The sequence below is a fragment of the Meleagris gallopavo genome, chromosome 21 (assembly GCF_905368555.1).
Source record: "Meleagris gallopavo chromosome 21, MGAL_WU_HG_1.1, whole genome shotgun sequence".
Taxonomy (NCBI): Eukaryota; Metazoa; Chordata; class Aves; order Galliformes; family Phasianidae; genus Meleagris; species Meleagris gallopavo.
Genome location: NC_139424.1, coordinates 8,085,513 through 8,112,979, shown reverse-complemented (window position 1 = coordinate 8,112,979; position 27,467 = coordinate 8,085,513). Strand labels below are relative to the sequence as shown.

General features: G+C 40.3%; 2 protein-coding genes across 2 annotated transcripts; one reads left to right on the top strand and one right to left on the bottom strand.

Annotated features, from left to right (window-relative positions):
- Nucleotides 1-5: 5 nt before the first annotated feature.
- LOC109363681 (lysophosphatidic acid receptor 1-B-like) lies at nt 6-11,024 on the bottom strand. Its single transcript, XM_085240890.1, has 2 exons — nt 9,499-11,024; nt 6-2,452 (listed from the first exon to the last, which is right to left on the bottom strand). Exon 2 carries the CDS (start codon nt 2,266-2,268, stop codon nt 1,255-1,257), a length of 1,014 nt encoding a protein of 337 aa, XP_085097016.1. The 5' UTR covers nt 2,269-2,452; nt 9,499-11,024; the 3' UTR covers nt 6-1,254.
- On the top strand, nt 9,055-27,130 carry CA4 (carbonic anhydrase 4). The gene is made up of 8 exons (XM_010722029.4): nt 9,055-9,266; nt 19,293-19,346; nt 20,104-20,274; nt 22,638-22,795; nt 23,421-23,513; nt 23,787-23,850; nt 24,370-24,533; nt 25,477-27,130. Exons 1-8 carry the CDS (start codon nt 9,209-9,211, stop codon nt 25,663-25,665), a joined length of 951 nt encoding a protein of 316 aa, XP_010720331.2. The 5' UTR covers nt 9,055-9,208; the 3' UTR covers nt 25,666-27,130.
- Nucleotides 27,131-27,467: the final 337 nt, after the last annotated feature.

Below are 27,467 nucleotides of genomic sequence, written 5' to 3'. Positions count from 1 at the left end.
GGAACGGCGGCGGGGGAGGGGGAGGCGGTTCGGGGTGATCCTGTGCGGGTCAGGAGAAAAAAAAATCACCGAATCGTTCCGGCTGGAAAGGACCGCTAAGATCTCTGAGTCCATCCCCACCACGATCGCTAAGCACGTCCCTAAATGGGGTCATGGAACTAACCGCGATCTCCCAGAGCTCTGTGGCGTAAAGAATTACAGGTAAGAGGTTTTATGGCAATGATGTAAAATGCTGAGTACGTGGTTTGCTGATGTAACGGCACCTGCCTCCCTGTTACACCAGCGGGCGGCCGTCTCTCACACAAACCCCATTCCTCACAGCCACTGCACAGCAGCTCCTCTGAACACGATTTAACAGCAGAACGCTGAGCGAGTGTCACTTGGGTCTATTGGTCATCGCCTCCAGGTTTGTCACTGTGTGCGAGGTGGGAGAACAAATTGGGCCGTTGAGAGCCTCCCAGACAACATCTCCGTGTCATTCGATGTAAGCATTCATTTAGCCCAGGATCTGACCAGTTAATTAACCAATAGCCATTTCCTCTTCGGAGAGAGGGAGAGAGAGGAGACCTTTTCCTTCTACAAAACACGTGCTCTTGAGGTTTTTATTTCATTTTGCTTTGTGCCGTGACTACAGTTCCGATAATGAAACCTCCATTGAGGTTTTCTCCTAAATCGAATCAAATGTCAGCAGCCACAGTACACGAGGGTGCTGCCGTTCTCAAGCAGGGACACAAAACGTGGTCACAGAGCTCTCACAGGAACACAACACTAGACACTGTGCAGATACACTGACAACAGAAAAACCGCGCTGAATGCCCCAATAACTGATTCATCAAATATTAAAAGATACGATGTTACATGCTGCAAATGAGAAAGTAACGTTACATTTTCCCCTACACAACTGAACATTTTCCAGCCACTTATCCACCTTCCAAAAAAAAAAAACCCAAAAAACACAATCTGAGCAGCAGAGAAAGCACGTCAGAAGCGAATTTCCAAACGCGAAGCAAACACAGCCGATGCAGTGCGATTCGTTCCCACGCAGGACGCTCCCATCTCCCATCCGCACAGCAGCGCAGTTCGCACCCGCGCTGCCCAAGGAGCCCCGCGCGGCGCCCCGCCTGCAGCCGGCCCGGAGCTGTCCCCGCCGCGGGTGCTGAAGCGCCGCAGCCGGCGGAGGGTTCGGCCTTCGCTTCGGGGAGCTCCCGCTGCCCTGGAAGCAGAATAGAGTCCGGAGCGCACGGGCGGCCGCGGTTAGATGTTCGCGATGGTGCAGGCTTGGAGACGTTTGCCAGAAAGGCATTTCAGAGACTTGAGTTTAGCCCCTAGGGTTTTGGTTTTCAGTGTATATATGATGGGATTTCCCAAACAGTTCATGGTTATCAGCATAGCTGTGCAGTTTCGGAAGATGTAGACGCTTGGGTAGAGATCGAGGGGGCACTGGTGGTTTATTGCATCAAAGATGACTCCTGCAAAAAGAGGAGCGTAGGACACCAATGCCAGGAGCCATATAAAAATACTAGTTCTGGCAACCTGGATTTCAGCTGATTTGTAGGTACCGATAGCTTGTCCACACGCTTTCATTCTCAGCTTTCTTTTCCTCAGGATCATGATGATTCTAAGGTAGGTGAACAGAGGAACAATAAAAGCCGCCACAACATTGGGAGTGGTGATGAAGATAAGGTAGTCAACACAAAACGGACTGTAGAGGACTGAGAGATTTTTTCCTGTGTGCAAGCAGTTCCACCCCATCAATGGCAAGCAGCCCAGAAAGAAAGCGAGGACCCAGTTAATTAAAACTACAGCTATGGAATGGTTTCTAGCAATCCTGAACCTTGTCCTAATACTCTCAGCCACGGCCAGGTAGCGTTCAATTCCAATGCTTACCAAGTTATAGATGGTGGATAGAATAGATGTAGTATATAAGGCATAAGGTGCAAGCATATCCTTAGATCCAAAGATTGTGTCGTCAGGTTTGGTGATGAACAGCATCGAAATCCAAAAACCAGAAAAACTTGTGAAGAGATCAGAAAAAGCCAAATTGCAGAAGAGTATAGAGATAGGCTTGTGCAGATCCTTTGTTGCCTTTCTGGTAATGATGGCTGTGCAGTTGAAGATCACAGATGCTATGTTAATGGTCAGCTGAGGGATGCCCAGTGCAAGTACTAAATTACGACTCCAAATTTCCGTATGGTTAGCAGAACAGTTTGAGTATCCATTCATGGTGGAAAATCCTAGATTCAACCGGTAACCATTTGCTTCGAACATCTCATATTCTGTAAGAGGCTGTACTACTTGAGTGTTACCGTCACCTTGTTTTTCAACCAAAACATGAATCTTCAAACACAGCTTCTATTGGCACATCATCATCATGACAGTGGATTAATCTTTAACCACTTGTGTTTTTAAATATTTGGGTTACCAACTCAGAGCACTTCAGTTGCTAGGATAGCTAAAATTGGAAAACACATTTACTACTACAGAATCAATCTGCTTAAAGCAACCTTTATCAAGAACAAAATTTGGTTCAGGCATTTAGAGATCTCCAATTTCAATCCCTCTAATTGCCCCTACTCAGACCATACACAAGCAATGGACAAAAATGCTGACATTAAGCTAGAGATTCCTTATCTCTGTCACTAACCTAGCCACATAACCTGCAATTCTGTTCTTAGAAATACTACTTTGTAAAATAATGAGAGATCCCTCTTTACACAGACTCCTTCAGTTTTATGTGTTTAATAATACCTTAATGTACAGTTTTAAATCTTGATTGAAGGACGACAGAATCAAGTTGGTTACTGTCTCTTGCTTACAGTTACAAACCAATGAGACTGACGGTGCCTGTTTTTCTAAATATGGTTATATCTACAGAACAAACCCCAACCTAGAAAGCAAAATGCAGAACTACAAAGGTGCTCCCAAAAAGGGAGGAGGTTCCGTCTTCAAAGTAGCTCTTGTGCTTGGGCCTACAGAAATATCTCAGTAAGTACTGAATGCTGGAGTACTCAGAAGTTCTCAGAATACACCTAAAATCATCTGTATTTTCTTTCTCTTATGTAAATCAGAAGTTGATGTAGAAAAATGGCAGGCATTTTTGCTGATACCATTGCAGAGGGATATTTTGTTTGTTTTTTTAAAGACTTGTACGTTAACAAAGCAACAGAATATTACTGTATCTTTCTCTGTCTTTTTAAACAGAAATGATTTATGAGAACTAAGATTTAAATATGTGAGACTAGGAAAAATATTCTTCGGACGTACATTTAACACTGTCAGACAGCAGAGGGCACTACTGTAACAATTAGTTTACAGTGGGGAGTACGGCAATTCTGAACGCTGGAGCAGCTGGGGTGAGCAGTGAGTACACCGGTGTGTCATCAGAAATAGAGCAGTAAGTACACCCGTGTATCATTACAAATAACGTGGATTGTTGTTGGTTTTTTTTCTGCCCAGGAGCCGCTGCTTTTGTTTCTTAATGCTCGATGCGGCACACCTCTATGACAGCCCACGTTTTATTTGAGACACCTACACATGGAGAGACCTCTCCAACATGTTCTAGCTGTTACTGGCATCCAATTGCAATGGAGCAGCGAGTTTTTGCAAGCTTTCCCTTGGTGAAAGCATCTAAGTGAAGGCATGTCACTCACAAAGTTATTCCAAACTAATTTGCAAGGCTCCACGTAGGAGTTTGTTGTTGTTGTTGTTGTAGTTGGTTTGTGCTCCTTCCCCACTCTTTATTGGCATTCTAACGAAAGACTGACTTTTATTAGTAACAATTTTATACTATGATATTTACAAAGCAGCTCAGCTAATGCCTAGAAGCTTCCCACATTCTGTGCTGTCATCTGTACAGCATAGCAGCAAGTTCAGCTCTCAGACTGTAAATCTGATAGCTCTGACAGAATTTACAGTGCAATAAATCTGTGCAAATCTGATTGGCTTAAAAAGGAAAAAAATCTTTTTCCTGTTAAAGTTGAAGTTTATGAACGTACTGTGATTGGTCTGCAATTAGCACTATAAAATTAAGTATATTAGAAATGTTTTGCACAGGTAAGCAAAATATTTCAGATAGTCAAAATGAAATCCAAAGAAAGATTATACAGAAATGAGGGCTGAGAACTGATTCACCACATCTGCTGATTTATTGCTATCCTATGATCTATTCTTCTCAAGTGTCACAGCAAAGCATTCTCTGTGCCATGCATCATACAGATTTGGCAGCCACACCCTTGGTATGAGGTTGCTGCTGAGCAAGGACTCTGTTATTTCTGTCACATTCTCAGTGCCAGCACCACAAGCCAGCAGCTCCCTTTAATAACAGCAAATGCAGAGCAGATAATGTCCAGCACGGATGCCAGGGATGGCAGAGGACACCAGATCGATCTGCATGCACTCCCACTCTCTCCTGATTACTTTTTTTGTGACTTTGTGAACTGGAGGGGGGACTGAGGGCTGATGAGCAGCAGGCTAGCTACAAAGGACAACATCTCCAAAAATCTTTCAAAAACAACATAGTTGCTTAGAAATACATAGCCGTGAAGTTGGGCTCCAAAATGTCCTATTCCTGAAGATGCTACTTGACATGTCTCTGGTTTAAGAAGTTGATGTTCAATGATAAAACACTGTATGAAGTCAGAATGTAATTAAAAATAATACTGAGAAATATAACAGCTCTTAACAAAACATTTTGTAATTTTAATTCCCTGATAGAACTGCATAAAACTAGCATGGAGGATTTATTATTATGGAAACAACTTTTTTAGTCCGCTTCAATATAAAGCAAACAAACAAATGAACTGCATACATCTGTACATCTCAACTCTGATAAAGTTCCTGTAAGAATAGATGAAAGCAAACACTTTGTGAGGTAGAAGGCGACTGTGTTACCAAACCCGCATGTATAACCATGTCCACTCAAGGTGATTCTTATCACATATTCTGGGAACTTCATAATCTTATTATACTTACATCCACAACACACCTGTGAGGTGTGTTACAAATTACAAATTATTTGTGTAAGATCACATGAAAGAATGGCACAGAGAGGTAAACCTAGGCTAAAACTTTAAACACTGGCTCTGCCTTACTATTAGCAGGCATTTGATTAATATTTACCTTGATTTCACCTTCTCCACTGCTCTTGTTAGTACTATAATTGTTTTTAAATTTCTTTATCAGAATATCCAAATTGCTATTGTTTTGATATTTGTTGTGGACAAGACATGGCATTACTTTATTTTGCTAAAAAGATCCCAGCAATAGCAATAGCATACTTTTCTCATTAACACCTCCTAGAATCTATAAGTTTGATAGTAATTAGCCTCAGATTATTCCTGTGGAGAAGATATTACTGAAGATGCTGAAAATGCTGAAGAGAATGAGATGTGAATTTTTAAGGACCATTCACTTAAAGCAGCCATTCTGGAAAATCTACCTTCACACAACTGAGTCTGTGGTCCCAGAAATGCCCAGAACCTGCAGCACTTGGGCTTCAGCAGGAACCACTGGTGTTTGGCAGCCCTCAGAATAACAAGTCCCAGCTGAGACATGCCAAAGGAGGTTTCAAAACACGAAATTAAGTTCCGAAGCTGAGACTCTTAGTTCAGCACAGTAACCCTTGGACAACACACACTTCCACGTTAGCACCCTGCAAAGGCAATTCTCTTTATGCTGATAATGCCCTGAGGATTCAGATATACCCGACACTACAGCAGAAAAAGCTGCATCCATGTAAAGAAAATTAGAGCTCCATAGCATAATCGCACTACAGCTGATTTGGTGCTACCTTCAAAGCTGTGTACTCACACTGTATATATGAGAAAGACAAGGTATGGAAAGGATAAGGGATTTCATTTTTCCAGTTTATTTCCTGCCACACGTCCAGTTTCTGCTTCCATGCCTCACACAACCAATCTTCTTGGTTGTGAAGTGCAACAGTTCGACCTTCACCTGAACTGCACCTGCACTCCAACAACACCCTGCACTAAGCTGCAGACATCGCAGAACCTGGCCCCAAAATGGCTGAGCAATGAGGAGGACTGATTTCTGACTGCCATGACATCTAGCATAGCTCTGAGACAAGTAAGGAACATTCAGGAAAGGAAGTAATAAAAAGAAGGAGCCTATTTATGCAATTTATGTTTCAATTTATATGGATTAAAGTCTTCCTTTTTGGGGAGGAAGACAAAAATGGTATGTATGATCTCCTTCCAAGATTCTGCTGAGTTTTCAAAACAGAAGGCTCTCTGCTCTTCCCCCACCCACCCTCTCAGGAATTTCTGCATTCATAAGTTTTGTGCCTCTAATGTCCCAGCTCTGCTTTCTTGGCCCTCACCATGAACACAAAGTGAAGACAATCATCAGGTTTGAATGTTTCAGATGTGTTAAACAGCGTTAACTGCAAGACACAAAATAATGGCAAGGCAATGCACAACTCCCTCCCTGCTTCTCTTTTATGAGTGAAGTATACAGCATAGTTGTTTCCTTCCACTTTCTACAAAGACCCTTTGTAGAAAGGGTTTCCCATCTCTTTTCTATCGCCCGTCTTCCCTCCCCATATCCCTAAGCAACTAGGGATAATAAACTGGTTGGGCTAACATTTTATCTGCTGTGTTTTGATCTCACCATCGGCTATACATACACTAAAAGAACCTCCTATCCCTCCTATAAATTGGACTGAGATAGACTCGTGTCAGTCTCACCTACATAAGCCTTAGATCTTCCTTCTAAGTGTATGTTCAGCCCAGCTCCCAGCACAAAGAGCTGTGCCACTCTCCTGGTTTTGGACACAGAGTCAGCTCCAACCTGCTTTCATCCTGTCCTCTCCGTGCTGCCGGGTACAGAGGAACTGCAATCATTTGCCTGGGAGGCCACGAACAGCTCTAGACTTCCTTTCTGCAGCACATGGTAGGGTCATTTGGCTCAGACACATGTAAGCTCCATTAGATGTCACGTCAGTCCCTGTGAACGTCCTGTGAAGCCCTCTTGGTAGTAGCAGGCTAAAGTTGGATCTCACACATTTCAGAAGCCAGACTGAGGGAAATAAGTCAAAACCTTTGCAGCTGTACTCCACAGCAATGATACAAATGAAGTGCTATTTTCACTGTTTTTAATGTTCTCTCCTGCTCTTATCTGTCCTGTAGCTACAGACACAGCTGCAACCATACTGCCTGAAAAAAAATAACCTTGAATTTTATGAATCCTGCAAAACATTGGCTCTTTGCTCCTCCGACACAGATCCTTACGTGCATTTATGTCCAACGTCCAGTGACGTTTATAGAAGACCCACCTGCACTGCAATTCCTTCGAAAAATATTCATGGTGCAAAGATGCCAGAGAGAACTGATAACAAAGCACTGGTCTGCTAAGTTTGGTTAGATAAAAAGATTATGCCTGTCCTCATTATTTAGATTGTAAACTTCATATGGTTAGGGAATATATTTCACTGAGTTTAAACACACTTTCTAGCACAAATAAACATGACTGCAGTGCGAATTATTACCACTTAAATAATGAGAAGCTGGAATCCTGAATTTCAAGATCAAAGTTCTTAACCTTTGGATAATTCAGCCCAAATCAGAGTGTTTCTAAGAAGCTCTTAGCTTCCAGAAAGCTAAACACAAATAAAGTGAAAAAAATTTTACCACAGAGCTTTGATTAAACTCTCTGACTGAAGACCACCCCCGAGATATGAAATCAGAGAAGCCCAAAACACCTCATATGTGCCCTTGAAGGCTGGCACCTGACACTGCCATGTTCCCAGCCCAGCTTCACTCTACGTGCTCAGCATGCACCTTGCTTAGATAGCTCCACAGAGATTACTGAACTAGGAAGGTCAAAAATGCAGTGAATTCCCTCATTGTTCTTATCACTGCAGTAACTATTTATCTTAGCACCATGTGCTAGGCAAATCATTGTCTGTTCATGTTTTACTCTATCTAATCCAAGACGGAAAAACACTAACCAGCAAATCTTCATTGTTGGAATGTTATTTATAGCTATCTTTTTTATGAATAAAGTCCTGCTCATAAGTCAGCTGTCAGATTTCCCATTGTTATTACAGCCCTGATCCCATTTGACCCCAATATAACACCACAGTGGCCTTGCCCTTCACCTGAGAGCCCACAGCTTTTGGTAAAGGCATAAAGCTCCGCAGTGCTCAGTCAACATAATGCCACACCACAACCTTTACGCTCCTTCCTGGAGAGGCACTGAGTCAAGCATCCTGCTCTCCTTGCACCCAACCCAGGATTCGGGTTGCACACCCATGGAGAGAGAAGCATTTGGAAGAATGGGAGAATTTGCATTGCCTGATTTGTTTTCCTCCTCAGCTGTGTCAAAATCCAGTCCCAAATGAAAAACAGAAAGTGTGTGTATAACAGAAACCGCAGAACAAAAAGTAGCAGTGCCACTCTTGTGTACACACCTTTGTTTGTTGAACATAAAGCCTGAATTGCACTGAATCAGACACTTGGAATTAAAGCATTCAGATAGGAAAAGAGGACAGAAAAAAATATATACTAGATAAAGTGTAACAGAGTACGTATAGCATGTTGTGTATATATATATATATATATATATACACACATATATATAAAATAACATTAAGAAAAAATAGGTAAAGGACAAAAGAAGCGTGGTCTCTGTTAATCCACTAAATGCAAAATCACACGTAAGGGAAGTGCTGGCATGCCACCTACTAAACCTTTCCTGTTACTGCACACAGAAATCCCATCCTGCAGTTTCACCACCCTGCTGTTTGAAGGGTTGCTGCGTGCTGTTGGAGTGGGGGTGATTTTTTTGATGCAGAACACTAACATTAATGCATACATTCACAGTTACTCTGAAAGTCACGTGGTCTGTCAGAAAAAAGCTACCAGTAAACAAAAATGTAACATCTCAGTAATAGGTTACTAGATCTGCATAGGTTGCAAAGTCTTAGCTATTCACTGCAGGATACTTGTTTAGTGCTAGAAAACTGTATTCCTTTTGCCATTCATTTTGGAGAAATGAATAAATTTAGGCAGACCATGAGTAGAGTAAATCTGGGGAAATTACAAGGGGGAGGAGTTCACCTTCCTGGCTATGGCTTTCAGGTCTGTCCAGGACTACTTACTCCAGTATAAAACTGAGAGCAGAAATATGATCACATACTAAGAAGTCTAATCAATTCTGGTTTCAACACTGAGCCTATTTAAAATAGATAATGGAATTGCTGTTCCTTGTTCTGTTCTCTCTGCACATTCTCAAGACAGAGGCAGTAGGTAAGTCCTTGTCTGTTATTTCTAACCCCATATACCAAGGTTACTCTTATTCATTATTTGTTTCTGAGCATTGGAGCTTACAGGGCAAACTCTCTACTTCTTCTATTTGAAAAAATGAATAATGTCTTATTTATTTCTCTGCCTTTTTCATTTGTGGGAAAATATCACATACAGGTTTCTTTCATGAATAATGAGTGTTGATTTTTTTTTCACCTTTAAAAATTCTACTTACCTTCCTCCTCCAAGAAAAATGACTGGGGTTTGGCTTGATCTCTGTGGTTGTTTGTACGTATATACAAAAAATTAACAAACAAGTAAAATAATTTTGACCATGTATTTCTTAAAACTTCAAATGGCTTATTTTAGATTTCTACTCATATTGCTTTGTCATTTATAAGATTAAATTCTTATAGTTGCCTACTGAGAAAGAGCAATATGTCTTTTGCTGCATTAGCCCAGCAGATCCATCTCTTTTTGCACTCTATGCACTATGTACATAAGTGCACTGTGCACTTACAATGACTAGATTAAATAGCAATCTATAATTAGTATTGAAAAAAGGAGAAGATATTTTTATGCTTCTATTAAATCAGCAGCACTATAACATTGAATAAATACCCTTTCCTATGTAAATATCAGCACACAGTCTCAAAATTAAAAATAAACACTGCAGTCCTTAATATAATGAAGGGTCTATTGTTTGCACTAAAATAGACAGGACTGCATTAAGGGAAAAAAAAGAGATACAGTATTATCAGAGGTATCAGAGGGAAGCACTGCACCAAGAGCCCATTAAAGGGACCTGGTTTTAAAGCAGCAATCTTGAAGATTCAGTTTCCAGACTTAAAGTAACAGAGGGTTCAGGTACTCAGATAGAGCCTTGAGCACTGCATAAGCACTGGGGTAATGGTGATGTTCCTCACATTTTATTTCTTTGTTTTAAATGCTCCATAATCACCACTCAGTAGCTTGCCTTTTCCAGATCCATACCTCACAGTTCTCTCTTCTTCAGACTGTATTTTGTAGCTCTTTTGTCTCCAGAGGCTTCCAAATGTAGTACAGGTACAAAACAGCAAAAAGAACCTTTGCTCTTCCAAAGTCTACAACTATTTGCTTGATAGAAATCTATTACTGATTAATTAATATTTTGCTAAATTTACTGTTCTGTTAAGGCATTTATTACAGAATTTTAGAAGACCACCTAGAAAACCCATATAGGTATTATTAAATTAGCACTAGCAATTAGTATTTTAGCAGAAGGAATCAATATAAGGAATGCATGTAATACATTTTGTTCTTTTTTTTCCCCACAAACCGTTACAATTTCCACTTTCTTTTCTGAGTGTAGAATTAATGGCACAGACATTAATGCTCAAGAAACTTGCTCTCTTCTCACCTTCCTTTCCAAATCTTTTCATGAGGCAGAAGCTTCACAGGGTGCATTACATACTACCTTAAAGGCTGCACATTTCAAGAAGCTATGATTTTTGAGTATCTGTCTAAATAATATTTTTATGCATCTTTTTTTTTTTTTTTTTTTCTGCTCCTGCCACTTTTCAGAACTACCTTGAGAGTTACCCCCTTACCAATACATTTAACATACCTGTACCAGGCTGTTTCCCTCCTACAGGCAGCCTCAAAACTCATCAAGCTTACATTGCCAATGTTAATAGTTGCTTGTATGTTAAGTTGCTTTCAAACTTGACCTCTCTTAGTATCTTAGTGTAGAACTTTCTTTTTTTAAAAAACATATATTGCTAACAGCTCTCACAGAGGGCTGTGACCTCACAGAGAAGCAAATCCTCTCAGAGATCAATGACCCTCTGGATCTGCTGTTAGATAAATAGAAATGAAGCAAAATATCTGCAATATTACATCAGAAACTTTCCAAATCTTTTGAGAGAGAGCTTTTATTAAAGATACATTCAGTCTAGTGTCACTCAGAGGACAAAAATTGTAGTGGAGAGTAAAATATTTCCATCTAGAAGTTTGGTATTGGTGTTAGAGCCAGCTTCACACATCACTGAAAAATAAACTTCTTTAAGAAGAATGGAATGAACCCTGACGTTATCTCCAACAAGTTACCTTGGCTGTCTCAGCACAGACAGACTTTTGAACTCAAGTTATGATTGTTATACAGGATATGTTTCTTAGGGCTCTCCTTTTTTTCATAGAATCATTCAAGCTGCCAAAATATTATTGGTGCCTTATCTGTGAATACCTACCATAGTCCATATTTATCAGCGTATGCCATCAGTGCCAGATCCATTGTACGCAAGAAGAAAGAAGAGGTCACACTTAGCAAGTTGCTGAATGTGTACTCAGAGCAAGAGGTACCCACTGATACTGCTCTGCACTCCTCGTTGTCTACACAGCTAGATCAACTGTTTGAGCAACTTCAGAAGGCAGAGATTTTTCTAGCTCTGTCATTGTGATTAACCAGTAATAGCACTAAGTGCTCAATATCTTAAAAACTGAAAATGTTACTAACAAACTTTTTCATTAAATACAGGGTTAATTACATTCTAGCTCTATAAAAGGGACTGTTACTGCCAACAGAGGTGCAGCTCAGGATAAGATGAGCCACTGTTGTACTCATTGTGGGTTTCATATTTGGGTTATAACTGAAGGAGTTTTATGGATGGGAGAAGAATGGACACAGGATGACTAAGGATGCAAATCCTGTAATCTCAGAGTGCACTTATTTCCTTCTACAGCTTATGATAAAGGTGCAAAGAGGTATGGCATTGTAACAACTGCTTTCTCATTCTCTCAGCAGAAGACAGAAAAGCACTTGTGCTAGAGCAGCAGATGAGATAGAGTGGCTCTTCATTTAGCTGTAACAGCCTGTTTTATTTTGGGGAGACAGGGAACCAAGCTCAGCAGGCAACGAAACAACACCGCACAATGCTGGAGGACTCCTGAAAGGCAGCTAAAAGGCATTAGAGCTGTATATGGAATGAAATTTGAAATGCTTTTATCTTTATTCATTTCTGCAGTGAGCCAGCTATAGTATCCAAATACACCCACATTACACATAGGAATCAATTATGTCAGAACAAGAATGCTTTGATTCTCTTCACGTTAGTCTATGTGTGAAGTTGTTCAAGAGTATGCACTGTTTAGTCACCTCTTGTTGTAATTTAAATTCATCTGCAGATCCTGACTTTCACTTTAAGAATTACACATGTAAGTTTATAAGATCACCTCTGCTGGCTCTGCTGCACATGAAACCAAAACCTGCCCCTTCACCCCAAGCATGACTGAACTGCTGAGCAGCTATTGCATGTAGCATGTAGCTCTGAGTGACTGCCCAGGTGACATGAATTGTGCTTTGTCATATTTGTGTTGCGCCTAAGACAGTAGGAGTTGATGCTCTTGAGCAGACAGATGTTTTGCTATGTTGGTGCATCCAAGGGCATCACAGCTCCGAGTTCAAAAACCATTGGTCAGCAGATAGCAGCCTGTTTCTGGTGACATGTAAGGAGTGGGCAGCTGTCTGTATACACAGTGGACCCAGTCGCATCATCAAAGCTCAATTTAAAGATCACCTTGAGCAGGGTGAGTACATCACATTGCTATCAATTTGTATGAACACTCTGTTCAGCTGATCCTCATACAAAATTGCAATGTGCTGCATCACCTCGTCCTTCTCAGCATTCAGGCCAAGTATGTACAACAAAACATACACAGGAGGTATTCACAGGTGACAAGTGACATTACTTCAGCTTATAAATTATTTTTCTTTCTCCTACAGCAAAAAACATTGGATTAAACTTTACATGATGCATGTCATCCAGTGGTACTTAAAACTTCTCATAGATTTTACAGTTGGATTTTGAAAGCTGGAAGCAGATAAGCACTTTCATAGCTTCCTCTTAGCTGTTCAAATAACCAGCACGAACTTCAAGGTCTTTAAGTCATACTGCGAGGTTCAGTTTTTCACCTTTATGTCTGTCTCCATACAAATATACTTTTTCCTCTCAGTTTGTGGCATTGTAGGTGATGCTTTGTTAACAGGGTGCAGAGCACACCAATGGTCGGTGGTTAGTTACTAACACCAACTGCAGGATCAGTCAGCAGAAATCCAGCACGGAACATTACAGGAAGGGCTGTAAAGCCAGATAGTAATTTGTTTGAATTAAATTTTAAAAATACTCCAAAAGATATTGCTTGAATTTTGTTTGGCGCTGCTCCGTTGTAAACAAAGCAAAGCAAATTTCTCCACAGAAGCTATCACCTTCGCCCTGGATACTCTATTCTTGTTAAAAGTCAGCTTCCTTTTTTGATATAGCAGATTTATGAGGATATATATATATGTGACAGAAGTTACAACAGTATCACAGATCAGAGCTAAAACTATCTTCCTCGCTATGTGACACAAAGGAAGCCATTTACAAGTATTTACAAAGTAAACTTAGAACCTCTCAATCTCCATAATCTTCTTTAGCTTGTATGCGTTGCAGAGTAAGGCATCACTGCGCATGTGATTTATGTACACACGTGCAAGTTATTAACGCCGGGCTCAAATCAAATGCAGTTCCCTCATTACCACACTAAAGTTTATCTTTGAGTCTAAGTAAGTCCCTGGAATGGACTGGAAAGCAATACATACAGACATACATATAGACGTATAACATTACGAAAAATAAAACTTCCAAGTACAAGTGAATAGAAGAGAGATGAACGATTACTAGCGTTTGTTTTAACAAGGCTAGAGATAAACACATGTAAACATTTGGAACTGATTTTGCCTGTCACAGTGGTTGATGAGGACTTCCTGAGAATGAGTAATACCTAAAAACATATACAAAGGCAGATACATACATGCTTAGTTTATGTTTAGCAACCCATTAATTAGAAAGACAGACTTAGATTCCGCTTGCACTTAAGTTGCTTGCTCTTTTGTACTAAAGATAACACGTTTCTCAAAGCCAGCTAAAAATACTCCTGTTCCAACACAAACCAAAGCTAAAAATATACCGAGTGCAAAACCAGCACCTGTAATTTCGTAGAAAAGGCCAGCCTTCCCTCGGCTGAGTGCCTGCGGTGGCAGCAGGCTGCAGGGACCTGACTGCAGCCATGGGAGCTGCGGCATCCAGGGCAGCCCGGGCTCCTGCGAGGCAGGAGCGCTATCAGCTGAGCATCTCAGGAACAAGGGATTGTCAGAGGACACGGCTGAAAGAGTTGACGAGATCTTAAGGGGCAAACAAAGGAGTCAGTCAGTGAAAGAGCGAGAGGAGGGATTATAAAGAGCGACGGAGGTATTCTTACTGCCTCGGTACTTCGGCTGTTAGTGGCATAAAGGTTATTTCAAGAGATTAAGTATGTTTCATAGAAACAGCTATAGCAGTCAGTCGATTATTAAATTGCCAAGCACTTTATTCAAAGGTTAAAAATGGTTTAATTAACTTTCTTCTGGAGATGGACAAATTAAAAGGGCAATTTTCAGCTAACCAGCCTCCCTGCAGGCGGAGATGCAGGCTTCCAAGCGGGTCCAGCTGGGGCAGTGAGTGGGAACAAGCCGGGCAAAGTAGGGAACTTTTATGGAATTCAGGCAGTCTGACCATTGTCCAAAGAGCCTAAGGGTCTTTTCCTAGATCACACAATGGCACATTAGCAAACTGTTAACGTTCTGGCTTCCAGCCAGAAGCACTGTCCTCTTCCATCCAGCTGCGTAAGTGAACAGAAGAGGGAGTTCTCAACTGAAGGAATTTTTTTCCTCTGGCTTCCAAGCTAGACTTGATAGCTAAAACAATTGAAAACGTTTACAATAAAATGAAAACAATACGTAATTGTATTGTTTTGCAGCTGATTTGGCACCAAGAAACAGCTCTGGTCAGGAAATCAGTTGTAAATTTGACAAGGAAGAAGCAGAGATAAGTAGGGCTGCTTACTTGCCAAGAGAGACTCCCTAAATTTATCCGCCTGTGAAGGAAGAGGAGGCCTTCAGCCCAGTTCAGCCCTGCTGTAAAGTAAAACTCAGTGAAGTCAGGGTAACACCTCTTATATGGTGCATTGTAACATAAGTTGAGAGTCCACGATGCAGTGTAAGAGCCAGACATGGGTGATAACACAGCAATTTTAAGTCCAAGTGTACAGGCGTTGTACTGAATGAGTGCGTACACTGAATCGTGGTACTGCCAATGGCAACAGCAGCGCTGTCTCAACATCAGTAATACAAGGAGCTGTTGGAAATCCTGGTTAGTATCTAATGCTGTTCTAAGCGTGGATGCTCATGGCTTAACTCACAAGCTAATGAAATCTATGAGAACGATCTGCAACACCCTGCAGTGCCGCTGGTATTACAGCAACGGTTTCAGCACCTCAATTGCAAAATCACAAACAAAGCCCTCACAAAAAATCCTCTGTATTCTTCCAGGCAATAAGGTAAATCACATGAAAGAAAACAGGGGAGCTGAGGTTTGAGTGGGGTCAGAGGAACGTCAGAAAGAAGCTTCAGAGAAAGAGAGCAGGAGAGACTTGGAAGCAGAAAGGTGAAGGGCAGGTTGTCACGGGATGGGACAAAGGATGGATGCAGCAAGAGCAGGAATTGCAGATTATGAAGGAACTATCTGAACGTTGTAAACACCAGGGAGGGAAAAGAATTGTTTAGGGTGGTTCAATGATATTTCTAGGAGTGATGGGATGCAGATAAGCAAGTGGAAAATGTAAGCTTTTAAACAGGAAACATTTCCTGACGGTGAATTCTAATAGACTGTGGAAAAGTCTCCTGCAGGAAGTGGCAGGAGCCACCTAGACAATCAAAACTAGACTAGACAACATGCCTTAGGGCATAATCATACCTCAGAGCACAGACAACAGACTGAATGTGACAAGTATCTTTCCTACTTGCTTCAGAAACAAAGTCCAGGGGGAAAGAAGGACCATTGTAAATGCAAGGCCCAAAGACGTAGGGAAGAACCACATCTGATTCAAAGAAAATCCAAATACAAATTTTCCTTGTAAGTGACACGGAATATGGCAGTATGGCCTTTCCTGAGCTGTATCTATGCAAACATCCCGTTCTCTAATGGCACATTATTGCCAATGTCTCATTCACAAGAAACATTAATTCATTGTTTGCCGCGTTCCGCAGTGTTTAATTAGCTCATTGTTTATGGTTTAACAGCTTTAAGGGCCTTTTTCCTATGAATTGATATTCTGTTCTATTTCCCTGATGCAATCCAGCTTTCTAAACCACAACTGTGATTGCTACGTGACAGAAAAAGACTTGTTAGTTTGTAGACATTGTGAGTTTTGTGAAAAGTCTGCAAAAATCAGATATTGGTTGTTTGGCGTAGGTTTCATTCAATGGGAGAAAGGAGAATTCTCATGGGTGCTGCATGTGAGGCATTAACCTGCTTTGGAAGGGGGGTTGGACTCAATGATCTCTGGAGGTCCCTTCCAACCCCTACAATTCTGTGATTCTGTGACCAGTCGCACTGGTGGGCTGGATTTATTTTAAGTTCTTTTTCTCTGCAATTTGTTGTGCAGGTTGAGATTCTTAGTGTCTGTGTGCCAGTCCACTAAGACGTGGCTGAAACTCACAAGCATATCTGAGAGAACCTGCCAAATTCCTGCCAGCTGGCAATAAGTTTGGTCACTTTACTTGATAAGGGTTGGACTCAGTCCCAGCAATGAAGGGCTGCACTGCTTACCCCCATTTCACTCCTCTGAAACAGAGGCACAGGATTAGGACCACTGATGATACCATGTGATGGCAGTTACCTTTACTCAGTGCTTCCCACGGTGGTCTTTGATTTTCATCCTGCTATGGTCACAACCCAAAAGCTCCACAGCTTTGCTCCCAATGAACAACGCACTTACTGCACTTTCTCCTAGTGGTGAATCACACTGACTGTAAATTTTCATTTGTATTGCAGTACTGCTGTGATGCCCAAGTCACAATCACATTCATACAAACCCAGAACAGTAAACTTCGTTTCAAGAATTTACAGTAAATAAATCAAGTACCTCACATGACCTTGATTTTTCACCTGACAGCTTTCCTCTTCGGTATAACTCACATCCCAATAAGTCTGAGTCAAGTCTTTGCACACAGCTAGCCCTTCATGCTGCATACATCCTACTACCTTTAAACGTCTGCAACCAGATCATTCCCGCAGCGCACCACCTTCTCCCCTGAGGGTTTATGTGTATATAACTTGCATAGAAAGCCCACCCCAGTCCCAGTGTGCCCTGCCTGCACATGCAGAAGCTCTAACAAGATAGCCACTGAGCCAAAGCAGTTTTTAAAAATGTCTGCAGTCATTGATCTATGCAAACTTTAACACATTTGAAACATAATCAAGCATTGTGGAGCTTGGCCTACCCACTCTTTGCTAAGCATTTATTGATTAGCATATTGGTTAAGGTGCTTGTTGACATTCTGTACCTGGAATGTTGGGTTCTGCTGTTTCCTAGTGGAGATAAGGAATTGCTCAGCACTGCCGAAGGTCTGCCCACTGCCTTGTATACACAGGCCTGAAATAATGCATCAATCACTTTTAGAAATGGCAGGCTTTAAAGCCAAGCTTTGTAGATGTTTAGAAGTGTGTCAAAAGGTAGAAATTTGATTCAACAAAGTTTTTGATCATTACAAAATATTGATGGAGTGACAGTGTAGAAGCCACTGCTGTTCTAACAGTGTGAATGTAGTATTTTTTGCTTACTTTTCCTCTTAATGTTAATAAACATTTGCTTAACTAGAATGACTCAACGTTATTTGTAGCTGTCAGTGTAAATTTAATTTTTGTGAGAAATGAACTAAAACAATATCATTTTTTTTCAAGCTTAAATTCATTGCAACAATGCTCCTCCAAGCTTCCTTCTTGTTCTATTGCAGCTGGTCGAGGTTCCATGTATAACTTTTCCTAAATACTCAATAGAAAGATGGCACTGTGATGTTATCGATGTGAAGTTTGAAAGCAGTTAAGAGCCTTCCAGCAGATGTGTTATAAAAGGTCACAAATTATGGTAATTAGCAGTCAAATGACACATGGGATTCTGTAACAATTTCTATAAATTGATTAGTCTGATACTAATAATGATTATAAGAGGTTTTGAATTGTTATTGATCGAAGTTAAATAGACACAGAGTACTATTTCCATTAAAATCCATTTAAAATTCACTACTATCATAAGTAATCACTGAAACATGGAGCTCTAAACAAAAAAGTCCTTAATTTCTGAGTAGATGAACTCATACTTAAATTGCATCAGTTCAATTCCTTTGAATTTCACATTTCTCCTGCTAAAGGAAAAGGTTTTCCATTGAAAAATTCTGCAACCTTCTCTGTGGGATCACAGCTGAATTAGAATGAGGATTCTCCATTTCCTACTGAAAATGAGACCCTTTGTTACTTAAAACCTTTTATTGCACAAGGTGTCTTGAGCAGCACTGTGCAAAGAGAGTGAGGTAAGACATCCTGAGCAAGTTAATTTTCAAGTAAATGAAACAATGACAAGTACAGATAAGACATTATTTACTTTAACACTACATAAATTCAGACATAGAACCTTCCCTTAAGCCAAGGTTTCAAAACCACATTGTTTACAACTGCAACTCGTCCACAGGTCTATTTTCATGCTACCACAGTTTTGTGAAGGAGTCTTAACAGGTGTAAATTGATTCATTTAGGACCAGAAGGAGATCTGAAAAGAGGACAGGGTTTGTTATAATTTTCACACTATCTTCTGAGGTATTTGATATTAGAACCAAGGTAATCTGGGTGTGCACTCCATATTGCTAAGAAATGTCTAGCAACAAGATACAGATTTACAAGCAAAGCACTCACCTTTTACCAGCTGTTGTTTATGGATATGAAACATGAGATTTCTTATTCTAATAAAATCAAGCAGACCAAGCAGATGTCAAAGCTGCACCGTCAGTCATAACCTCATCACTCCCTAAGGACAGAAGTTACCAGCCTGTTCCTCATCTGCCTTTTGGAGGGGCAATTTGTACAGCTTTTCACTCATCTAATTCTGAATGTCTGATCATCTTATTTATTTATTTCTTAGTTGGACAACACTGGTGCTATCTGTCGCAGAAGAAAGAAGAGCCAAGCTGTGAAGGTACTGCTTAACAATTTGTTCCTCTGGTCACGTTAGTGCTTGGACCCTTCTGCTTTGCAAAGGGCAAAATGCACACAGCTGCATTTAATGCTGCATGATTGCACTACAAGTAAACAGAAGTGCTAAATACAGTGCCTAATGAGGGCATTTTAAAACTATCACTGCCTGCTCTATTAATTTTATATCAGGCAAGGATAAAGCTACAAATACAAAAATATACCAGAGAGGTAGCCATCCTAGCAAGTTTGATATAAACATAGCATTTAAATTCTTGAGGACAGAGTTAGGAGAAACCCTAATCTTCTCCCTACAGCTGCACCCTTTGTTTTACAGCAGTACCCATGCTGGCTGTCTGCTCCATTGCTCAACCCTGTGCCCAGCAATGCCCTCCCCAAACCTGGCTGTGCTGAAAACAGCATTTCAATCCCAACATCCCCATCAACACAGCTCTTATTTATTTTTATTCTAGTCTCCAGCCAACCAGCTAATTACAACAAGAGTATACTTTAACTTTACAGCCATTTCTATGTTCTTATTTTCCTATTTCAGTCAACACTCTGAAGTATATTAACATTTCTTAGAACTACAACAACTACATGCTAAGAAAGCTCCTTTATTAAATTCCCACTATCCAAATTTCTTTCTATAAAAAGATATTTCCAGATTCCCAAGCAAGTGTGTATTAGCTGGTAGGTGTTCTGGTTTTATCAAGGATTTCAGTCTACAGAAAAATAATATTTTCTTTATTTTTAAATAGACCCTCGGCTCTGGCATACAGTAGATGCCAAATGCAAAGGAAGCAAACAGTCACCCATCAATATTGTCACCAAAAATGTCATTTATAACAAGAGCCTGACACCACTGTATTTTGAAAATTACGATGTGAAAGGGACTTCAAAATGGACAATAGAAAACAATGGGCATACAGGCAAGTACTGACAAATAATGGAACTTATTTGCATCTTCACATTGTGTCTCCTTTCCCTCCTTCCATGTTCTTAGCAAGCTGTTTCCTATCACTGCTTTCACTTAATGGAAAGAAAGAAGCTAGCACGCTCCTATTTCAGAAACAAAACTTTCAGAAAACCTGAACCAAGGCTTTCTAGGAACTTTGTTGTCATTATCTGATTTCTGGATCCTGAACACAGTCCTTGAGCACCTCAACAGAAATTTATCTATGTATCTGTACAGAACTAAGCTTGAGACAGACAGGGAACCTCTAAGTCAAATACCACCGTCTAGAACCAAGCGCAGGTGGACATAGGGGTAACAGACTTTGCAGAGGTACGTGAGATTTGCAGAATAATCTTATGTCCTTCATTGCTGGGCTTGCCCTCTTTGACACTTGTTCTGTGTAAGGAAGGATTCTGCTAAAGAATACAACCTGGGAGACTCACTCAGCCCCTGGCGTGCGATGCTGTCTTGCTAGCTCTGTAAATAACTAGCAGAAATCCTTTCAGACTTCAACACGGGCTTTTTTTTCCAAATGAGGAAGTAATACAACGTGGGGCTGTCGATCAGCTCTTTACTGACTCAGTAAACAGTGAGTCTGTGAACAGCAACTCAATAAACCATAAACCCAGGAAGAGAAATTCAACACTGATTGACTTTTTTCTTTTCAACCAAGGAAATAGTAATGATGATACTTCAGCCATTTTATGCTAACTTACTATTAAAAAAAATGCAACAAGACATAGTTTTTTTTAAAGTTATCCATTGGTATTCTTGAAATCTTAGATGTGTTGTTTTAATGGCCAAATTCTCAGAAGAGGAAGTTGTAGGTGTTAAATACATTCCTCAGTTAAGATGGAGAGGCAGTACACAGACAGATGGATAAGTTTTCACCACTGCAGATTCTCATTCAGATCATCAGTATTTTGACAAATCATAAGAAAAATCCATGTTTGATTTTTTCACTAAATTCCATGTTACAGAATGATACTTTAGAGTCCATATTGCAGTCACTATGCATAGTAATGTCTTTTACACCAAAATTAGTATTAAAAACAACTGTTCAGAACTGCCATCATTTTCAAACAAGCAAAAGAAATACAGCTTTATCTGGGCTTTTAAAGTTTCTTTCCTATTTGTGCAACCAATTCCTGTGCTATAAGAACAGCACTGAAACTGCTATTGCTTAAATTGCAGCAGCAATTAAAAGCTCTACATGAGATTAGACTATCATTATGTTCAGTGATGTGCAGACAGTAAAGGTCAGTGTCTCAAAGGTCCTACAATCTAAATAAACCAAGCCAACAAAGATACATTAACATCCACATAAAGATAAAACAGAAAAGTAACTGAGTGACTCACAGAGGCTTCCAGTTCATTTGGAACTCAGAACTGAAGTGGAATCTCCAGGGCTTTAATCCATCTTCCTTATGGAAAAATAAAAGTACTGGGTCTCATGTAGAGACCCCCACAGGCCATGTCTCCGAGCACACACTGGATGTCTCAGCACACAGTGTGCTTTACACAGGCAATGGCCACTTACAGATAGAAAATATATTTTCTGGGATAATTTTATTTTGCTATTTAACAGAGAACTGATCCTCACATTAGATAGATATAATGATTTAATGCTTTGTCTTAAGTAGTAGCACTAATCTAAATTAAAACAGAAACAGGTCCAGTTTAAATAATGGTGTCTTTAAACCCCGTCTAAAATAAATGTTACAGCGCAGACAAGTTTGTGCACATTGATAGAGGGCACTGTGAAGAAGTATAGGATCTACCAAATGAGATATGCACCTCTAATCCCTGGGTTGTAATGGCAGTGAACCATCCCCTACTCAATCAAGAAAAGACAATCTATTACCCTGCTTTCTTCAAAATGCAAGTGATCACTCTCCAAAGGATAAACAAATGAAAGCCATAAAAGTCTATAAAACACTTTCCCAGAATAGTCTACAGCAGCATTTACCAAATTCATTTTCTTGCATCTGCAGATGAAGTCATGAGTAACTCAGCTCCCTAGAAATTAAGAGGATAAATGAGTCATTCAGAGCAAATCCCAGCTAGAGAAGGGAGCAGGAGTTCCAGGTGCAGTGCCATAGATGAGGAGCACCCAAATGCTGTTTCACATTACCAGGAAGTGGGCTGTGATATTCCACCTTTTCATCTCCAATCTATCTCAGCTAGCATGTTTTAAGAATTCAGTTCCTGAAGAATTGAACTTGTGCAACACATGGTATGAAAAAACAAACCTGAACTTTAGGGTAAATTTCAATCTCTCTGGTGTATTAATGTATGATGTGAACATCTTAGAAACTATTTATTCATTTTCCCCAGTTAAAGTAACATTGAACACGAACTCTAAAATTGGAGGCGGAGGTCTGAAAAGAATGTACAAGGCGGTAGAATTCCATCTGCACTGGGGAGTCCAAGAGGAACAGCTCTACTTTCCTGGGTCAGAACACAGCATAGATGGAGAAAAACAAGCTATGGAGGTAGGTGGGACCCACCAGTGGATTTGGGCCGTAATTAAAATACTCTGTATTTTTATGACGCTATTAGAGAAAAAGTATTGGACAGTTTTCCTATGAATCACCAATAAGTGGAAATAAAGAATCTGTGACGCATTGCTCACTAATCAGAACACTAAGGAAAACATACTGAGTTTATGTAACAAGGACGCAGTTAAGATAGCAAATCTGGAGTTATGCAGCTTTTAGAGAGAAATATCTGCAAGTCTGTATAGTCTGATTACACTCTCATACTGTTTATTCAGACTGTATATTCCATTTCTGGACAGCAACAATGAACTAATCTCTTTACCTGAGAAAAATAAAATTCTCTCCAAGTCAAGGCAAGTTGCCAGTGCTGGTGCACATGGGTGGTGGAAGGACATCACCACCCACTGTCAAACAGAGTAAAAGTTTAACTGTTCCACTGCACAGTCTGAAAATGGAGGGTTGCTGCAGTCCACAGAGAACTTCATCTTCTGGTACATGGGTGGGGAAGCAGCTCTTGCTCTGCTACAGCCAAAGTGCAGAGAAACAGCCAGGCTACACTTAAAACTACTAACTGCAGAGGAAAGCAAGCACATCACTGGCCTTAACTATTTTGTTACAGCTTCATATTGTCCACATAAGAGAAGATGCTTCGGATTTAGCAGATGCAAAGAACTATGCAGATGGTATAGCTGTGCTAGCATTCTTTATAAAGGTAGGTGGCCAAATTCTAATTCTTTCTCTCAAATCTAACGGCAAGATGGCCATGTACCACAGTGTCAATATGACATTATTCCAAGACCTAAACCTTCCTAAAATTCTACGGACCTACAATGCCAGAATGTGGTTCCTTTATCTTTTTATATATTCCATTTGCTGCTGTTACCTTTGTGAATCTTGACTATCACATTCACAATTCATTAAAAAAAAAAAAAAAAAACACTTGCTGAGGAATATATGACCTGGAATAAAAATGTTTCCATTTCAGATTGATGAAGAAAATAAAAACTATGCAACTCTAATAAGTGAATTAGATAATATTCTACAGAAAGGTAGGAATCTTGGCTTGTTTGATACACACATCTATTTACTTTGAGCACACATTCTACATGGCAATTCAAGGTCCAATCCTGTTCTGGTTGTAGTAAAGGCTGTTATTGAAAATTCACAGGCAAAGAATAAGGTTAGTTTGTCAAGTACTCAGAGCACTGGAGGTGGGAGAAAATCTAGTTCTCGATATTTGCAGGTGAAGAATGCCTAAGCACCAGAATGGGTATTTCTGCTTCTGTAGAACAAAGCAAAGTGATAAGAAAAACATGCAGAAGAACATTTCAACAAAAACAAATGTTTTTAATAACAAGAGAGGTGTTCATATTTTAAGCTGTGGGATTTTGCAGGCAGTGGTCTTGGATTTCACAAGCAATGCAGTGCAGCTGTGCCAGCAAGCCTGGGGAGAGCACATGGGGACAAGAATTTACACAAGCATTAGCTGCAGGTGCATTTGAAGACATGTATGAACAATACCTTAAGCTGTGCTTGTTAAAAACAGTATTTCTGCCTGGTTTGCCCAGACACATCATCACAGATGGAGCCTTTGCCACTGGATTCTCTTCTCCCACCGTTATATGAACTTGTAAAGTACTATCGGTACGAGGGCTCCCTCACCACTCCTGACTGCCACGAGACAGTCATCTGGACAGTGTTTGAGAAGCCAATTCAACTCAGTTTATGGCAGGTAAGTCACAGAGGGATGCTCTGAAAGATCTGCTTCCCGTGATTTTCCTGCCTGCCTGCTCACTCGCATGAGTTAACCCAGGCCTATTAGCTGCTCCACTGCTTACGGAATCACAGAACAGAAGAACAAAGAATATTCCCAGCTGGAAGGGACCTGCTCCATGAGCTCTGGCAACTCAGGGCTGTGCCCCTGCCCTGGGAGCCTGCTGTGCCCACCGCCCTCTGGTATAAAACAATTTCCAAGGTTTTGTTGCTATGACAAACAGACACATTCTCAGCATTAGGTTAAATCCAGACACTCTCCTAATGCCAGTTTTGACAGCATCACTTAATAGCTCTCTTAAATCAACTCTCAAAAAAGAGGAACAAGAGATCAAGTCACAACTGTCTCTAAAATGCACGTTGCTCAGCTGACAGAGTGTATGATTAAAATAATTAAGATGTCCTGGAATGAATCTCAGCAATACTAGCTGGGCAAGAGCCAGCACCTTCATATTTGCTTGTTACTTGCAGTGTAGTCAATCATTTTACTCAAAGAGCAAGGCTTGGCCTCATGCATAGCACAGCATCTCACTTTTGTGCCAGTTTCTAAGCAAACAAAGAAATGAGTCACATAAACCTAATCTTCTTACGTTGCATCCCTGTGATATGACAGACAAGGACAGAACAAGTGTGTCACAAGGTTTGATCTCACCAAGTCCTTGGGCTGGACAAAAAGCATTCAGCTCACACAGGAAGCCCATGTGATTTCCGCCTCTGAAATCGGTGGGTCACCTCCGGCAGCAGCCTCCACCACAGTGCTTCCTGTAAGGCTCAGTACATCCATACAGATCAAAACAATGACACAGAATAAGGCACTGCAGCTATAAAAGCTTATCATTTCCAGTATTCCACAGAAAAAAAAAAAAAAGGACTTTACAATTTTCTTTTTCCAATATCTGCAGGTTTCCCAGTTCTCATCAGTTCACTTTGGAGGGAAGAACTCAACAATCATGTCTGAAAACTTTCGGCCTGCTCAGTTTCTGAATGGTCGATATGTGTACTGGTCCGGTGCCAGCAGCCTCCTGCCTCCTGCTAAGGTTTTAATGTTGGCTCTGATCCTTCCATGCCTCCTAAATTCTCTCTTCCAATGAATAATTCTCACCTCATTCAAGGTTCTGGGCTTTTATTCTGTTTTGTTTTTGTATCAAGTATTCCCTCTAACCACCAACTCCTTAATTATATCTGAATACAGAATATCTTCTTCTCCTCCTTCATACATTAACCAACAACTTCTGTTGCTGCTCCTATATAAAATGAATCTGTGGCACTAAATTACAAAAATCCTAAGGAACTGTAAGATTAAACTATGAAGATTCACACTTTAAAAACACTTAAAGAAAACATTAGGATGGATTATCAGCAATCCTGTGGTTTTAACACAACATTGGAAGGACATTTGATAAGTTATATGGAGGACTTTCAGGAGAAATCTTTTCTTAAGTGCCTGTGAGGGTAGTTTTTTTCTGGAGTATGTTTACATTCAACACTGCGAGTCAGGAAGGAACCCCCGGAGGAACTCTTATTATGCCCACGTTGTCCTACATAAAGGTAAAACACAGAGCACAAAAATGCCCACAGAATTGGACGCCTAGGTCATTCTATCCAGTGAAAGACGTGACAAACTCATCTGTACTAACACATTTTTCCCCCTTCCTCTTTCAGAGTACCTAACAAGTAAACTCTTAGGGAAGGATACTGCATTACCTATATGCAGTCTACTGATTTATTCAGCCCAGAATGACATTCTATTCCAGGATGCCCGTGGCTGATACGATGTGCTATAAAGAAAAAGGGAAGCTTGCTCACATACATGAATTGCATATCTGCAGAAATTCCCTCTTCGTAGGGCTGTGTTTGGAGCACAAGACTTTCAAGATCTTTTACAGTTTTCATTTCTGTAACAAAAATGGAACAGTTCAAGAAATGGCTCTTTCCAGTATCGCTTTTTTAGAAACATTTAAATTTCAATTTGAACATCTCAGAGTGAATATTCCCACAATTATTTAAATAACAACATACCTTCAAAATATTCATGTATGGTTAACATTCGTAGTTTCAGTAAGAAGATTTCAATTTGAATTGGTTTCTTCAGCTCTTACCAAGTTACATTCAAGAACACTCAGTATACTGGGGAATGGGATTTCCTTGAACTGTTCCAGCTCTCTTTCTGAAGACAGACAAAACTGACTTTCTTCAGCTAGTGCCATGCACATTGCAGCTGCTTTGGGAATTTTAGATTTTGGCCATCCCAGGATAACTGTTCATTCTAGAGGATGACTACTTTCTTTAGGGCAACGTTTGCAAGGACGACTACGTTACGGCTACACAGTCATTTTCAGGAAAATATGACAGTGTGACTAACTACAGATCACCAAAGGAGAAAAGTTATTTCATATTTAACAATTAATAATATGAGCTTTAAAAAAAAAAACATGGGAAAGCAAATTTACCTTATTATATTTAGAAGAATGGTTAGGACTTTAACTGTATTTTTAAGTAACAGAAAAACTTTGGAGAAGCAAACATAAAAGAAAGATTAAAATTGAACATACTGTACGTTCTTTGGGTTGAGTTTTTATTTATTTTATCTTTGCTGAAGAAAAACCCATGCAACATTCATTAAGAAAAGGAATATGCTTCTTTTTTTCTATTTTCTTCACAAGTTTTAGGGTCAGGTTTGCTTTTTCTCAGGGTGGTTCGAGGGAGGGGAGGGAACTGTACTACACTGGGGCATTTCTGATGTCAACAGGCTCCTGGAGCTTTTTACTTCACCTTGGCCATCAAAGTATCACCTGTCCCCTGACAAAATAGCTTTGAGTACAGTACCTTGCTCACCAGACCTAGGGACCACTTCCAGCTCACTAGGTAGAGGCCATGCAGGCTTCTTACACGA

Coding starts and splice junctions, on each gene's coding strand:
- LOC109363681 (XM_085240890.1), bottom strand. CDS start 2,268: ATGTTCGAAGCAAATGGTTACCGGTTGAATCTAGGATTTTCCACCATG.
- CA4 (XM_010722029.4), top strand. CDS start 9,209: ATGGAATTGCTGTTCCTTGTTCTGTTCTCTCTGCACATTCTCAAGACA. Junction 22,796..23,420: donor GAGAAAAACAAGCTATGGAG/GTAGGTGGGACC, acceptor ATTTTGTTACAG/CTTCATATTGTCCACATAAG. Junction 24,534..25,476: donor TTCAACTCAGTTTATGGCAG/GTAAGTCACAGA, acceptor CAATATCTGCAG/GTTTCCCAGTTCTCATCAGT.